At 37.4% G+C, this 18,151-nt stretch overlaps 1 protein-coding gene across 2 annotated transcripts in view; it reads right to left on the bottom strand.

The window, feature by feature from the left end:
* ryr3 (ryanodine receptor 3) overlaps positions 1-18,151 on the bottom strand; it is a 182,059-nt gene that overhangs the window by 139,070 nt on the left and 24,838 nt on the right. For both annotated transcript variants that reach the window (XM_079831521.1, XM_079831520.1), the window contains exons 2-13: positions 17,874-17,993; positions 16,466-16,564; positions 14,880-14,900; positions 10,229-10,303; positions 9,804-9,882; positions 8,826-8,938; positions 5,613-5,712; positions 5,398-5,491; positions 4,798-4,872; positions 2,830-2,986; positions 1,840-2,004; positions 120-241 (exon numbers count right to left, since the gene is read on the bottom strand). In XM_079831521.1, the coding sequence (XP_079687647.1) occupies positions 120-241; positions 1,840-2,004; positions 2,830-2,986; positions 4,798-4,872; positions 5,398-5,491; positions 5,613-5,712; positions 8,826-8,938; positions 9,804-9,882; positions 10,229-10,303; positions 14,880-14,900; positions 16,466-16,564; positions 17,874-17,993 (1,220 nt within the window). The remainder of the gene's footprint in view (positions 1-119; positions 242-1,839; positions 2,005-2,829; positions 2,987-4,797; positions 4,873-5,397; positions 5,492-5,612; positions 5,713-8,825; positions 8,939-9,803; positions 9,883-10,228; positions 10,304-14,879; positions 14,901-16,465; positions 16,565-17,873; positions 17,994-18,151) is intronic.

Here is an 18,151-nt window from a genome sequence, read left to right as displayed (position 1 = left end):
GAATTTATTAATAACTAGTCTCATGATATTCTTGTTCCAAATGGCACTCAGATATGAGAGAAGGAACATTTCTATTGTAATATTTGAGCATTTGAGCCCAGAGAGTTTGAGTCCAGTACCTGATGAACTGAGTGAAGAGGTGGGTGGTATTACGAATGATGCGAGCCGCCCTGGATTCCTCATGCTGGCAGAGCTGCAGAGTCAGCCCGTCATCCATATGGCCCTCAAGAGACAGGACAGCCTGCACACATCGTAAATGTACATCAACATTGACCTGAAAAGTAAAACAGCTGACAAACCAGTTCAGATAACTTTAGCCTAGACTGTCAATGGAGGGACAGAAATATCTTAGATTTCATAAAAAATATCTTCATTTGTGCACTGAAGATGAACAAAAGTGTTACGGGTTTGGAACAACATGAGGGTGAGTAAATGATGATAGAACTTAAATTTTTGGGTGAACCCTATAATATATATTTTTTAAATCACAAATTTCATTCTCAGTATAACAATTTAAATTTTATGAAAAATTATGAACTTCAGAGTGTATTAGTATTTGTAATTTTGGACGTACTTTATTTTAGGTGGCCTTAAATACTATGTACTAACATTTAAATTAATCATTTGATATAATGCACTTAATGTGTACATGCACGTAATTTTTAAAATGTAAGTGCAACTTAAAAACCATGTATGTAATTACATCTGTAATTAATTTCTGTAGTTATATTTATAATTACACCTAACCCTACCCTTGATCCTACCCATACCACCACACCTGTCCCTAACTTTACCTGTATCCCACCTCAATATCAGCGAAAGGGTTTTGCAATACAATATGAACACCATAAGTACATTGTACTTATTTTTTTTATATAAGTACATAGTAGTTAAGGACACCTAATTGTGGGACCGTAATTTTTGCTTAATAATGAACATCTGAACATCTGTACCTAGAACAGGTCATTTTACGCTGTAATTTTGTTCATTTCATTTTTAAATGTATTTTTGAGTCCCAGAATTTAAATGTGGCCACACTACATCAGATTATGTTGGTCACCCTGCTCTTTATGTATCGATGCATTACCAGTGTTGCTATAATGTAACGGTACATCACACTAAACGAGTCCCTGTCAGAGTCTGTTGTCACACTGCATTTATCAGTTCTTTTCTAACCTAGCATTTGGACAGGATGCTCAAGAAGCCACTTTTTCATGTCAACATTATTGCTTTGGTTCAGGCCACTTACTGTGATAATTTCAGTGGACACCTTAAGGCAAAAAGGGGTTTTGAGTCAAATCTATGTGCTTTATCATCAACTTGGCACCTCCCCCTCAAATGAGTCTGTCCAGCAGACTTCATAAGCCAAACAAATTCAATATTGGTTCAATATTTTTGAAGTGAAAATTGAATCAAGTGTCACCAAAGTTATGACTTTGGCTGCCTAGACTGTGCGTAAAGGTGGCATGCTTTTGCTGGCCTATAGCCCAGAGTTAAGCTGCATACCACAACGCTGGAAAGATGTGCAGTCCATGTGAACGTGTAATCCTGACCACTCCCCAAAAACACACTGTCACCATGCCTACCTCATTATCACATTTTAACCATGGCCTCGTATATCCTACACTCTACACAGAAGCCACTGCGGTTAATCTTGAGCCAACATTAGACCATCCTGTGAGCCCCATAATATTTAACAGGATCATAACTTATGGCACATGATGTCATAAAAGATGTCGGAGTCATTCAAAGTCGTTGTAATTATGTAAGCTTGACCTGGAGAGGGAGCTCAGTGATAGTTTCAGCCTCTTGGGACAAAAAAAGCACACTATCTCTCACCCTTCTCTTCAGTGGTCCCAGGCGAGAAGATTTTGCATCAGGCGCTTGGTAGGACAGCCACAGGCCCGTGGACACATGCATGATGAAGCAGACTGAATCACCATATTTGATCTCTGCAATCCCCATACCATCAATATCACGCTTTGGGCCGGAGTCAATCTTTTCCTGCAAAGGGAAAGACAAATTGCACAAGTCGTGCCATGTGGTCATGTGTAAGCTTTATTGAGATAAAATAGACAGTAGGGCAGCTGGGTCTGTGACCTCTCTGCTTGTTGCAGCAGAGCAAGGCTAATGAAACTCCAATATACAGTAATAATGCACTGAGGATTAGTAATTGGGAAACAGATGTAGCAATTACAGAGTCTAAGCACTGACTAGCAGGGCTACAATCTAATAAAGTCAGTTTGTCCAATAGCTGAAGCTGTCTAGCTCTGAAAGGCATTGAATTGTCTCATTTATTTAATTTTCTATTAAATACAAGAAATGTTGCTGATTCAGTTGACAACATGTGTGGCATGTTGATTAGCACAAACAATAATTTAAAGCAAAAATCAAGGTTACGGTGAGGCACTTACAATGGAAGTGATTGAGGACATTCTTTTGAGAATTTAAAAACAGAAATCTAAAGCTTATGCACTTAATTTTACAGTTAAAACTTGAAGTTGTTCTCATTATTTTCACAGTCCTTTTAGGCATTATGTTGTCATAACAACAAAGTTATAACTTTACCCAGAAAAGCTTAGTAATTATTTTTCACAATAAATTTGTGTCAACATATATATTGTTCACTTCTTGTGCATGCACTATTGAGTATTCACTTCCATTATAACCGTCTCAGTGTCACCCAGATTGTAGTTTTTTTTTTTTTTTTTTTAAAGGAATGTCATGTCAAATTACATGTCGAAATAAGTGTTTGTGGTAATCAACATTATGCCACAAATGCTGTCAATTGAGCTAAACTTGGACAAATTTAAAATATATGGTTCAAACCTTGCTTGCCCGGAAACAGAAGGCAGTTGCAGTGGTGTCAGACTTCTCTCTGTCCAGCAGTATCAGGGTATGGTCCTCTGTCTGTCCCAGGTAGTGACCGGTGGAGAGATGGCGCAGGCGGAAGGGCTGACCCCATCTGATGTGGCTCCCACTCCAGCTATAATTCAAGGAAAAAAGACTCCTCTGTGAGTATGCATCCTTTTCATCTTCAAATATGAGATGCAAACAATGTTAATGCTTAATCAATCAATAGGACTTTGCAGTAGATAAGGAAACCTTTTGATTTTCTAACAGTCAGTCATAGATCACACGCATTGCTCACTGACCTGACTTTGAACTACCCTTTTGGGCATAATTGGAAAACACAGAGGAGGAAGCATGTCTGGATCATCAAAAATTTACTGCAGATTCAACCCAAAGGGTGTGTGTGTGTGTGCGTGTGCGTGTGTGTGTGTGTGTGTGTGCTTCTTTATATGATTTATGAGGACACAAATGTGTATAATGACATGGGTATTACACTGCAATTACAACGTAAATTTGGTTTATGAGGAAACTTCCTGAGTCCTCGTAATTAAAATGGCTTAAAGGGATAGGTCAGCCTGAAATGAAACGAGTAATCTTTTACTCACCCTGTTGTTTTTCTAATGCCCTATGTCGTTCTATCTTTTTCGGACCTCAAAAAGAGAAAACGTCTTGCAAGCTCACGCAATGTTGTCATGACAACCAGTATACAATATTCACTTCAGGAGGTTTACCTTATTATTAGTATTATTTCTTATTATTTACCTTATAGAAGAGACAAGAGTCACGTTTGTTTCTATTGAGCCTGACTTCTCAAAATGGTGCGCGTGTGCTTATCCTGGGTTCCATGACAACAGTGCGGCTACTGACGGCTAACATGCACTCCCAGGAACGCGCAAAGAGTAACGTTCCAGCTCAGTATTTTGACTGAATAATAAGGTTTCTTTCTCGCAAAACCTTATTGTATGCCTCCTGAACACTTTCCATATATGGCGTGCAGCTCACTCTATCATTGCATTAAACTTTTGTATCTTTTTTGTAACGTTTTAGACTGGTCGCCATTCACTGCCATTACATGGAAAATGTCTCCTTTCGAGGTCAGAAAAAAATGTAAGGACATATGGCATTAGAACAACAGCAGAGTGAGTAAAAGATGACTTTATTTTCATTTCAGGGTGAACTATCCCTTTAAAATACTAAACAATGTTTCATTAAAAATGTAAAAATGCAGAATGTTTTCTGTGACGGGTATGTTTGGGGTTAGGGGATAGAATGTACAGTTTGTAAAGTATAAAAACCATTACACCTATGGAATGTCCTCAAACATGTGTGTGTGTATGTGTGTGTATGTGTGTGTGTGTGTGTGTGTGTGTGTGTGTGTGTGTGTGTGTGTGTGTGTGTGTGTGTGTGTGTGTGTGTGTGTGTGTGTGTGTGTGTGTGTGTGTGTGTGTGTGTGTGTGTGTGTGTGTGTGTGTGTGTGTGTGTGTGTGCGCGCACTTGTTTATAAAATTTATGGACAAAATGTCCCCACAAGGATAGCATTTTTCTGGCCCCCATAAGGAAAACAGTGAATAATCATTATAAATTATGTTTTCGGGGGTTTTTTATCTAAAAATGCAGAAACTTTTGGGGGTAGGTTTTGGGTTAAGGGGTAGAATGCACAGTTTGTCCAGTATAAAAAAATGTATATATATATGGAAAGTCCCATAAAACATTGAAACACAATGTGTGTGTGTGCGTGTGTGTGTGTGTGTGTGTGTGTGTGTGTGTGTGTGTGTGTGTGTGTGTGTGTGTGTGTGTGTGTGTGTGTGTGTGTGTGTGTGTGTGTGTGTGTGTGTGTGTGTGTGTGTGTGTGTGTGTGTGTGTGTGTGTGTGTGTGCGCGCACGTGTGTGTGTGTGTGTGTGTGTGTCTGTCTGTGTGTGTGTGTGTGTGTACTGTGTACGTACCTTATCCGAAGAGGCTCCAATCTCCATAAAGACCTGGCCTTGGACCCTCCTTTACCAGTCTCATAGTTCACCACTCTATAGGAAATAAAGAAATTAGTTAATGTTTTCTCATATGGATGCATGGATATTTTAGATTTTGCCAATTTGTGAAATTGTCTATATGGTTATTCAAATAGACACAATGATAGATAGATAAACAGACAGAACAAATGATACACGATAGAAATATATAATGACAGAAATATAGAACAATAGATAGAAGATAGAACAATAGATAGATAGGACGATAGAATGACAGACAGACAGACAGACAGACAGACAGACAGACAGACAGACAGACAGACAGACAGACAGACAGACAGACAGACAGACAGACAGACAGACAGACAGACAGACAGACAGACAGACAGACAGACAGACAGACAGACAGACAGACAGACAGACAGACAGACAGACAGACAGACAGATAGATAGATAGATAGATAGATAGATAGATAGATAGATAGATAGATAGATAGATAGATAGATAGATAGATAGATAGATAGATAGATAGATAGATAGATAGGTAGATAGGTAGATAGATAGGTAGATAGACTCACTTCTGTTGCTCTTGGCTTTGCTCGGATCCTGGTATAGTGAGACTCTCGTCGTGCCCATGGAACAAGCGCATCACTTGCCCACCCAGAAGAAATCCTTCAGAGACAAGGGAACAGTGAGACAATTCCTAACGTCAGCTGTGCTTTTGCAACTAGTAAAGCTAGACAAAAGTAATAGATTTAGATTTTTGAAAGCACAAAACATTAACTTAACTCACCCACTGCTACGTTGCTTCTGGAGCAGGTAGGCTGAACATTCCATAGTGTTTGCATGAAAGAAGCATCCACTTGAATACTTCCATTGGAGATGGAGAGGTGCTGCAAAAGAGAGAAAGAGACAAGTGTTTTGCTATGCATGCATGTTTGTGCTTGAACAAACTTGCAGAATCTGAAAAAAATAAATAAAGGAAGTGAGAGCAAGGGAGACAGAGAGAAAAAGACATTGCGAAAGAGAACAGGAATAGAGATACTGCAATGTGGCCTTGATGCTGCCAGCCTGTCTGTGTTGTCAGCATCTGAGTTACAAATCTGTTTTTAAAAGATTACTGTCTAGAAAATACAAACAGCGACTGCCTTTCCCAGAACACTAGCTCTCTGCATGAGAAGCTCCCCAAACCCTTCCAAGGGACTTAAAGGCTTTTTTAGTTAATCCATAGCTGGAACAAAAACAATGCAACTGACCTGATCAAAATGAGAGCAGTGCCTGAATTATAACAATGACTTTCAAGGGAGAACTATTTCTGAGGAATTTTGAAAGGTCTCCTGCAATGTGTATACTTGTTAAAATGTACACTACTGTTACAATGCTAGGTGTCAGTAAGATTTTTTTACATTAATACTTTTATTCAGCGAGGGTGCATTAAATTGATCAAAAGTGACCGTAAAGACATTTTTAATGCTGCAAAGAGTTCGAATAAATGCTGTTCTTTTGAATTTTCTTTTCATCAAAGAATCCTAATGAGAAAAAAATACACGGCTTCCACTAAAATATCAAGAAACGCCTGTTTTCAACATGTTTTCAAATGTTTCTTGAGGACCACAAATAAATGACTTTAAAGAAATTATTTTAAAAACTATTCAAATAATAAAAAATAGAAAAGTTTAAAAATGTCAAATTATAATAATATTTCACAATATTACTGTCTTTACTGTATTTTTTATGCAGCCTTGCTGAGCGTAAGAGACTTAAAATAGTGTATTTCATAAGACCACCTTTTTTTGGACATTCTTTTCGGGGTTAAAAACTTTATTAGGGGTTTTAGACTCCCCGAAATAATTTGCACCCTGCCGGTCAGATATAATCCAATAAGTCTGAAAGACAAAAGTGGGCCATAAATGGGGTAAAATCTCTTTCTCTCTCAGTGCATCCATTCTCCTCCTGTACTTCTAGGTTTGGGTTTGCTCTGTTGGCAGGCTGAGCACGTCACCATGACAACTTACTTGATTAAACCTGATGGGCTCCCTCTGCATGAAAGAGGTATATTAACTGTCAGCACATCTGGCGAAGTCATCTTACCAGACACAAATGAAATTATAATGAGAAATTATGGAAGAACTTTTTCTTTTCTTTTTTACTTTTTGTACTATATATTTGAATTGCTTAAAGTTAAAAGTTTATTTGGGAATTTTTAAACATTGACTCTAAGGGCCTGAGTCCATTGAAAGATTAGATGATTTAAATAAAATTATTCATACACTGGCAGTCCGTAAGGACAAAATAAAACATAAAAATTTAAAGCTGCACTCCGTAAGTTTTGCCTATTTGTCGCCATCTCTGTTTGAAACCTGCAATTGCAGTTATTTGTGGAATTATCTTTACGTGGGTTGTGCATCGGCAAGGTTTCTCAGCGTGGATGAATCTAATGTTTTGAGGAGTTTGTGAGGTTGGTTGTCAGTCACCACACCGGTGTGGATAATGTACTTTGGAATTACATATTCTATGTCTTGGAAGTAACCAAAATAAGAATTTTCATCGGAACATGTCACCTGAACAAGTAACATGTCCGCCACTTTTGTTGTGACCAACTGAGGAAAAAAAGGCATTACAATCACGCTAAATCACGCTACCAATGGTGACGATCGCTTAGCTCATATCACATTAAACCGTGCAAATTATTATCCTTGTTATAGTTTGTTCTTAAATTGTTAAATGTTAACAACATCAGCATTGCGTGACTAAGTGTATTGAGTATGTATTAGCGTTACCTGTAGAAGTGTAGATTTCAATTTCTGTACAGTCTAATCTTTTGCTTTTGACTACGGGTGAATCTCCAGTTGTCACTGATGATTGTCGTTTGGTCCTTTCTGGATTACAATCCGCCATGAAAATGATACATTTAATTATTCCAGCTGCTCCAGCTGAGAAAAGGCTATAAATGATCCACCACCTGCAGCATCCTCACAAGCGATATAGTCATATTTGATGTATATAGACGTGATGTAATGACGCAAAGATGAACGGTGGCATGCCCGTATTTCCCACTCAAATTATAACACATTATTACAAGCTTACCATTGTGAATTGGGCTAAGGTAAGTAGATAGTTTTGAACACTGGCTGGTTATGTACTTGATCAAAAAATTATTTTGGATCATTTTTAACAAAACAAAAAAAGTTACGGAATGCAGCATTAATAAACAGCGTTAAAAACTAACACACAATTTTTTTTTAAAGAGGACCTATTATGCTTTTTTACATTCTTTAGTGTGTAATGTTGCTGTTTGAGCATGAAAAAAGTACAGAGCACAAAGTCCCTCCAAAGGGAGTTATTCTCTATATCAGTAGGTAAGTACTGTTTCTGAACTCCCTGAAAGGCCTCGATTGGAGTCTTGAGTTTTCTTTCGGGAATGTACGTCACAATATTTCTCATTTAAATAATTCCCGTCCAAGGCACAAGCAGAATAAAGAAGGCGAGGCTTGGTTGAGTGAAACCCCGGAAAACACGGTTATGGTAAGGGGCGTGACATTTCCGAAACATTCTCAAAGAGGTTGACCAATCACAACACACTGGTACAGCTGACTAATCAGAGCATATTGCGCTTTTCGGAAGGAGGGGCTTATTAAGACTAAACAGAGCGTTACTAACAGACTGGAAAGAGAGGTGCTGCAACAATGTAAAATATGTTTTTAAAAAATGTCTTTTGAACATTCAAGCATGAAAACCAATTCTAGTAGACTCCAAAAACAAAATCAAGACTTTGAAAAGGGGCATAACATGGCCTCTTTAATTATGTATGAGATGAAAAAAATTCCATCTGTTGCTCACACAAAGCTATCGTATGACTTCAGAAGACTTGGGCAACACTGCATGAGTTGGATGGACTATTTATATTGTGTTTTAGTGGGGCTTGAAAGACATGATCATTATGACTTGGTGTTGTATGGAAAGAGCTGCATTGCTCTTTTAAACCTAAAAAACACCAGGTACTCACCAGGAACCTCTCAGAGGACACGCTGACCAAGATGAGGTCATCCCCAATGCGCACTTTCTCACCCTCAGACCTTTGCTTGGATGCCGGGTGAATTGTCCACCAACAAGCTTCCCCTTTGATTGAACAAATCATCAGTTAAAGGATACTGACCAGATGTAAATAAAGAAACAGCTCGTCAATGTCCTACAGCTGTCAATGTTTCAATCAACCTTTGATGAACTGAAATTGCCTACAAGATCTTTTGGGTGTTTGCAAACTTAGATGTTGATACGGATTATATTCATGCCCCTCTATTCTGGGTGACACAATACATAAAAATAGTAAGATATCTGCGTTTAATTTTGGATCTCTTTTCAAAGCTTGGGAAGTAGTCCTAGCACTGCATCTGTTACCTACAGTTCAAATGTCAATCATAGCCGGAAAGAGGCCTGAAAGATTAAAAAATTTAAATTGTGTCATTAATTTTAACTTTTGAGTTACTTGAAGCACACCTATACAGAGCGTTGCATATATTAAAAGAGATGTCGTTCAGCGTTGTTAAAGATAACTAAAACTATTAAAAATATTTTTGTAAATTGAAAAAAAAAAAAAAAAAAAAAAATATATATATATATATATATATATATATATATATATATATATATATATATATATATATATATATATATATATATATATATATATATATATATATATATATATATATATATATATATATATATGAAAAAAAATTTAACCCAAAAAAAAAAAAAGCAGATGAAAAACACTTACGCTTAAAAAACCTTTGGCAGCTAAATGAAACAAAATAAGTTTAAGCTAAGGTACTAAAATGATTTAAGTTAAACCTGAAATAAAAATAGACATGACAAACTAAAAGGAAAATGTCAAATGTAAATATAAAAATAAAACCTAATTTAAAATATTAATACATATTATAATAGTATATAAATAATACTAAAATAACACTGATGTTGTTACCAGTTGAATCCTCTTCTAGGCCAACATCAAAAGACAGTTTGTCTGTTAAAGACCTGGAAGTCTTGAGGCATGTCAGATACTGTGGTAAAACAAAGAAACAAGTGTAAATTCTACTGATAAATCATGACAAATAAGGCTCCCATACACTGTTGCATTGCCTTATGGGTAAATGCCTCCAGAAGAACAAGTTCAGTAAGCTTCAAGCATTATAGTTAATGTTTATCAACACTATAAACACATAATTATCCCATTTAAACATAAGCCGTCCTGTCATTCATGATGTTAAAGCATTTTCACTTATCCCCATCTTCCCACAATACACTGTAGGGAGTCATTGATCATGAAGTTGATGTGTGAGCTGTAAGCTGTGACAGGCTGCCTAATCCTTCTCCACACTGGCTTCAATTTGTGTGGTGCATTCTCACCATTCCACTGAAGGAATGCCTAAGGAGGATAGCGTGACCGTAGAGCAGTGTCCGATGTCCACCTCCTTGTGCTGCCTACAGAAGAGAGAGTAAAATGCTGTTAGCACACTCAAGGCAAGGGTTCAGAGACATTGACAAAATGGTCACTGCTAAAATAAAGTTAAAGTCACTGAAACAGAAAACACTGACACTGGGAAGAACATGCTGGACGGATGTTAAATGGAAATTTCTCGTTCAGCTGATTGAACGAGAACAAAATTTCGTTGATGTACCGTAGATGAGGAAATGTGAGGAGGGTGTGGAAAAAAACTAGAATGAAAAAGTAAAAACTGCCCACATGATATAGAGGGATAAATATACTTACCCGTCTTATAAGCCTCTGAATGCATTTGGGGAAAAGATGTTTCTCTTAGTTAAATATAAGTATAATGTAGAACCTCAGAAAAAAACAGTCTGCAGCCAGTGATAGTGTTCACGAATCTATCATGATCATGATCTGTTTGAGTTCTAAACACCATTTGAACCCCTTCACTGGCAGTCCAAAAACGAATGACTTCGACAAAGAGGAAAGTTGAAACTTGTGTTCCCTACTCCCAGCTGTTGCTGTATGCCTGCTGTCTTACTGAAATATCAGATGATACACAACAGTCCTTTGCTGTACTTCACTGTGATATTGTACAGTTTAGCGCCACATTTACCAGCAAATGCAACTTCCAAACAGTTGCGAGTTTGTTTGTTTTTTCCTTGTAAATCTGACTACTGTTTACTGTCAGCTTATTAAAAATTGGCAAAATCTCTGGACTGTTGATAAAAAGGTCAAGAAGCCATCTTGATGCATAAATGTTAACTGAATATACACTACCGTTCAAAAGTTGGGGGTAGGTGTTATTTTATAATGTTTTTTAAAAAAAGACTTTTATGCTCACCAAGGCTGCATTTATTTGATCACAATACAGCAATAATACATAAATATTACAATTTAAAATGAAATGTTTTCTATTTCAATTATTTAATTATTTATTCATTTAATGGCAAAGCTGAATTTTCAGCAGCCATTACTCCAGTCTTCTTTAGAAATCATCGTAATAAGCTGATTTGGTGCTCATTGTCACAGTTGGTATCGGGTTTTGTCTTTTATTTTGTAATTTCATAGTCATGTTTCAAGTTCCTGGTCTTGTCATGTGATTCCCTTCCCATCATATGATCATGTCATGTGACCTAGTTTTCATGTGTCTTGTTCTGATTGGTTTCCTTGTCTTGTCTTGTCATGTCATGTGGTTGAGTTCTGGTTGTTCATTGGTTGTCATAGTCATGTGTCCCCCTAGTCTCTCTCTATATATAAGGTGTGTTCGACATCGGCTGCGGCTGGATGCAACCGATTGGCGAGAGTAGCCGCGTGCAGGCGGGGAGGAGCTGCAAACGGAGACTTTCTGCTTCCCGCAGTGACGCTCACGCTGTGTTTGCACACTTTATCAGCTTAAGTGAAATAAATGCAATATTTGGCAATACACAGATGTTCCAGAGACATTATTGTCATGTAATACTTTATGCACTGTTTAATACAGCGTGTGTTTGTACAAGAATAAAGTTCAACATATAAGCCTACACTATCAATGAAGTGGGGTCTACGTTTTTTTATCAGTTTTATTTTTATAAACATGACAATATAACATCGCGACTACATGAAAGGAGGTTTTACTGTTATAAAAAACAGATTTGTGCGCATTACTGGAACTGAAGGTTTTAGAATAAACACAAAACACACGTGATCGCTGTCATGCGGTGAATCTGGCCAATCGTGGAACAGCTGTGTCGTCATCAGAGTCTGTGCAGCCTCGTGCAGCTGCTCTGGAGAAACTGCACCAGCTCTGTTAGCCGGCTGCTCTCGAATCGCTCTCGCGGCACTTTGTTGATACACGCCACTGTCACGTAGCGTCGACGCTGCCTCAAGTCGGACAAAATTTCTTACCGGCATGCACTGCTTCAAGTCAGCCGATGATCAGTCTGCGCATCGCTGGGTGAAGTCGAACAAGCCTAGTGTCTTCATGTTTGCCTTGTCAGTTGGTCGAGTATTGTTTCCTGTAAACCGCTGTTGGCGAAGTCAAGTCAAGTCATTGTTTCTGTTTGCTCACTTTGGATTATTGGCAATAAAACTGCACTTGGGTTCTTCAACACTTGCCTCCAGTGGATCTCTATGTTACAGAATACTTGACCCTCAAAATGGACCCAGCAGTTTCTAAGCTTTTGAATCTTCAAACAGGAAGAGCCATTGAGGACTATGTGAAGGTTTTTTTGTGTTTCATTGATTATTTGCCCTGGGATGAGATCCAATTTAAAAGGTGTTTTCGTTTTGGTTTGGACCCTGATCTTGCTGAACTCATGCCCTCAGTAGAACACCCTTGTAGTATATTGAAATTTTATTTCTAAGTGGTTCTTTGTTTACTGTGGGATTTGTGGAAGAGGTGCTCATTAATTCCGCAGTGCACACCACAGCCCAGCCTGCTCACATCTTGCCTGCCAAACCTGAGTCTCCTGTCCACGTCCAGAGTCCAGTGACGTCTCCTGTCCACGTCCAGAGTCCAGAGAGGGCTCCAGCCCGTGACCAGAGTCCTGCCACGGCTGCCACGCCAGAGCCTCGTCACACCACAGCCACCGTTCAAGTTTCCTCTGGATTTTTTTTTGGGGGGGACTACAGGTACCAAGCTCCAATGGATGCAGAACTTGGCTCTACACTGCACCACAGTCCAGGTCCTCCAGTGCTCCACTGTCCAGGTCCATCACTGCACCACGGCCCAGGTCCTCCATTGTACCACGGCCTAGGGCATCCAGTACTTCACAACCCAGGTCCACCACTGCACCACGGCCCAAGTCGTCCAGTGCTCCACTGCCCAGGCCCACCACTGCATCATGGCTCAGGTCTGTCCACGGTCCATGTCCTGTCCCCCTGCACGGGCCTGACCCTCCGTCCCTCCCCCTGGACCACCTCCGCTTCTCCACCCTCCAGGACTTTTTTTTGTTTTGGGTTGCTTGTTAGGGTGTCAGGAACCACCCTTACAATGTCACGGCTGGTTTCCTGGTCTTGTCATGTGATTCCCTTCCCATCATGTGATCATGTCATGAGCTTCCCTAACTTCATGTGTCTTGTTCTGATTGGTTCCCTTGTCTATGTGTCATGTTCTCATTGGTTGGTCTAGTCATGTGTCCATAGTTCTCATTGGTTCATTGTCTTGTCATGTGGTTGAGTTCTGGTTGTTCATTGGTTGTCATAGTCATGTGTTCCCCTAGTCTCTGTATATATATAGTCCTCATGTTTGCCTTGTCAGTTGGTCGAGTATTGTTTCCTGTAAACCATTGTTGGTGAGTTCTTTGTTTAGTCAAGTCAAGTTCAAGTAATTGTTTCTGTTTGCTCACTTTGGATTATCGGCAATAAAAAATGCACTTGGGTTCTTCAACACTTGGCTCCAGTGGATCATATTGTTACACAAAATTATACACAATTTTAATACTAATTTCTTATTATTATAAATGTTGCAAATATTTGTGCTGCTTAATATTTTTGTGTAAACTGTGATATTTTTTCAGAATTTTTTTTATGAATAGAATGTTCAAAAGAACAGCATTTATTTTAAATTGATTTAAGAGGTATTTAATATCTTATTTGATCAGTTTAAATGCATCCTTGCTAAATAACATTTAATTTTCTAAATTACTGACTTTAAACTTTGAACCGTAGAGTATTATAAAGTAGCATGATGTACTATTTTTGGGCTGAAAACGAAGCAACACATACAAAGAAGAAATAAAAAAAAATTACTGAAAAATCATGGCATATTCATGTCTCAAGAAACATTCATTCTGGAATCAGCATTCCATATAATTTCCTCGTCATTGGTACTCCTGAAATTTGACAGTGTTAGATCCCAAATGCAAGAAGGAACACAGTTCACATCTCAAACTACAAATAGTAAACACAAAAAGGCAATAAAATGCATTTGTTTCTTCAAGACAGGTGTATCAGACACTGAATTCGTTACATAAATTACATGATAGGGTTCTTTATAGTGAAGTATTGTATATAGAAACAATGGTTTTCCAACACTCTCTCCTAGACATTAATGTTAGCACAACAGATAGACAGCATTGAGCTATAAAATATATGCTGTCACATCTAATTTCAAAATGCTGCAGTAAAAAAAAAACACATTAAATAAAATATTGGGCATGCCATTTTGTGCTGAAGGGAGGGCGAATAAAGCATTCAAATGGCCCTGTGCAGAACATGCATAGCCAGTAGATTTTATTTTGGGATTTGCATAATTCTGGGCCACTAGCTTCTAGGTTTGACAAGTTCATTTATCTTCTTTGGGCAACAGGAACATTTTTACACTCTCAATCATAACATCCAAATGGAAAGAGGGAGATGAGTCTGAGATAAAGGAGAGAGACCTTGATTCTCTGACAGCATTGTGAACTGTATTAGTAGGGTTATTTCATGAGTTAAATCACACTTAGAAATCAGTTAATGACACATGAAGTGGTTGGGATGCTCAGAAAGGAGCAATAAGGTGTAATTATATAGGTTACTTTTTTTAAAAATATAATTTGGATTGACATTCATGCATACTTGTTGGTCAACAAATTGTGAACATACCCATCGTTCATGATCAGGATTCTTGCAATGATGAACAAAGATACAGATATGATTAAAGAAGGCAGTTGGAAAACCCTCGCCACTTCAGCACATTCAGTTCACTATGTCACCAAAACCCAATTAATTGATTATACCCACTCTTGATACGGTTTCTTTTTTTCTTTACATTTATTTTAAAGAAATATAACTAAAATATTGATATCGGTTGGATACTTGATATGATGAACTGAATGTTGCCAAATGATGAGGCAACCCATGAGCAAAAACACCGGAAATAACAAATAAAATGTATATTTGTGAAGTCATTCTATTAAAATAAAATATATATATACACATATACATATAATGGCAAACAGATTTTTTTTATTTCACCTTCTATTGAAAGCAGAATATACATGTAGAGCAGTGAAATTAGTCTATGCAAAGCCGAAGGTGAGGTACGACACTAGGCATTAAAAAAAGATGGCAATATTTTATCCAATTTTGACAATACATACCTCACCTGCATTTGTTAGTAAGTAGGTGCTTAAATGATTAATGGATAATGGATTTGCATTACTATCATATTGAAAATGTAAAGTAATTTCTGCCATCGGAGGACTGATGGCCAATTCATAAAACTCTCCAAATCAAACCTGCCAGTGTGAATTGCAGTTGTGATTTATTTGTGTCACAATATCAATGTCATCACTCATGATGATTTACACTAGGTCACTCAGAAGAACTACAGCTAATGGGATAGTTTTGGCAATAAAGACTAAAGTTTGGGGTTGGTAAGTTTTTTTCATGTTTTTGAAAGAAGTCTATTATGCTGAGGCTGCATTTATTTGTTAAAAATATAATCAAACCAGTAATAATCATGAAATATTAGTACAATTAAAAATAACTATTTTCTATGTTAATATATTTTAAAATGTAATTTATTCCTGTGATGTCAGTTGTCAAAGCTGAATTTTCAGCAGCCATTACTCCAGTCATCAGTTTCACATGATCCTTCAGAAATCAGATTTGTTTATCAAGAAAATGTCTTCTTGTTATCAATGATAAATCAAATCTTTTTTTTACAGAATTATGCAATATTTATTATAAATGATTTATCCGTCCACATCATTTTGTAATTCATGTGCTCTCATAATCTTTAATCAAACACTAAAATATTAAATCGCTTTAAAAAAATCTTACTGACCCCATACTTTTGATGGGTAGTTAATATAATTTCCAGCTACTATAACTTTCCATGACAGTGCATTGAAAAGCAATTCTGCCAAGAATATGACTTTCTTTTCTGTTGCTTTGAAAACACATGAGTTATTGTCTATATCAAAATGCATAGGATATTTTATTGATGTACAAATAACTAGTGGTTATCCCGTCACTAAATTTAGCATTTCCTCATCAATGGAGCCTCAAAAATTATACTTTTATTTACCTCCAGGTAAATCAGCATTTTCAGCATCATTATAATTTCCTATTGACATGGTAAATCTACTCAAAAGTAAATGTTTTTTAAGGATTCTTACTGTAACGGTTGAGATACAGTATATTCAGTATAGTAACCCTGTAATCGATGCGATTTGTTTACTTACTCCTTCACCGTTCTGTCCAGCGAGCATCTCCTGTAGAGCCCGCACTGAGAGCGACTGCTCCAGCACAAAGTTACAGATGCATAGGTCAGGAGGAAAATACTGTGGAGAGAGAGATATAGTGTAGGTGTTTTTGCTTACTTTTGATTATGGATAAAGTCATATAATTGGAAGAGTGGCAATGGTTACTAATTAAAGTCTTTCATTAGGTCTAAACAGATTGTTTTTGATATGTGTTCATTAGGATTAGCTTGAGAGCTCAGTGAGGATTTACATGGGCAAGTGGTGAACACCCCCCTTGGTCTAGAGAAGTCTTCTCCCACCCTGCATCTGTTTATCAGGCTGCTATTTAAAGCTCCTTGACTGTCTGGTTCAGCTATCCTGAGAAAGTGAACATTCTGTCACCTTCTGATAACTACAGTCTGAATCATGTACAGTCTTACTGAATTTATACTTTATAAACCCTTTCATACTCTGCATGGAGAAATAAGCCATTAATTATGGTGACCTATGACCTCTAGAGTCTTAAAATGATATGTAAGTGGGGAGAATGTGCTAAGTAGAGTGACAGATGCCTCTGAGGAAAGTCATCTGTAGCAATAAACGACAAAGGAAAATTACTATATAGGTATTATGTCTCTGTTTGGACAGGTTAAAACATTTTCTTTTTACAATTATTTATATAAAAAACAATAATGCAATAATATGAATTTTTAAAAAAAATCTTATATTTTAATAATATATTATGTTTAATTATATATAAATGATTACAGTTATATACAGTTATGTGTTTCTCATAAGATACGTTACCATTTATGGTTTTAAACATATGTGAGAGACCAGGGTGATTGTAAAGCATGATGCTGATAGTTATCGTCTTCGTCACTCAGGCAATTACAACAGATGTCTCAGTGTTACGGAGGGTTATCCATTTCATAACTGCATTGCAAATGAACCCACAAGGATTAATTTATTGATATGCATGAAGAAGACCAATACTTTATATGATAATGAAAAGATCATCATCATCATCCACCTTCATTTTTTCAATGTATGAACAAGGTCAGGTTAAGTAGACACTGCACATAACCATAGAGATGCCCACACATCTTCTACTGCCTTGCCTCCTGATGCATAGAAAATATGGTGCAGAGCACTAGGATCAATTGCTGTTGCCATGGTTTTCAACTACATGAATATCTTCCCATTAACTTGATGTATTGCTAGAGGACAACATATCGAAGGCAAAAATCTTCGAACATGTCTAAGTCTCCCTACTTCACTGTACTCATTTTTTAAACTTAAGCTGTTTTTCGTAAATTGCTTTGCTTCAATCTGCATTGTGGTTTGTGTGGAGAGGTTTGGGCATATTGAAGCAGTGATTAGTTACTCAGAACACATGAAGCTTTACCTTCGCCTCTGATGTGGGCTCTAGATAACACAGGCGGTTACCGAGTCCCTCTGCTGAAAGGCAGAATTTGCGATTCTCCTTCTGAATGGCAGCGACACACTGCAGCACCACCTCATCTTCCTGCCAAAACAAAAACAATGAATTAAACTTATTTTTAAAAGCAAAAACACTCAAAGCTCCCTAGAGCTTAACACAACTTTTCGTGATTCCTGAGAAACGCTGTTGCGTTTTTGCAAATATTTGCTAAATGTCTGCTCTGTGTGTGTGCTGAAAAAAAT

This window comes from Gobio gobio, assembly GCF_949357685.1.
Source record: "Gobio gobio genome assembly, chromosome: 12".
In the NCBI taxonomy this organism is placed as follows: domain Eukaryota; kingdom Metazoa; phylum Chordata; class Actinopteri; order Cypriniformes; family Gobionidae; genus Gobio; species Gobio gobio.
This window is presented reverse-complemented; position numbering and strand designations above follow the sequence as displayed.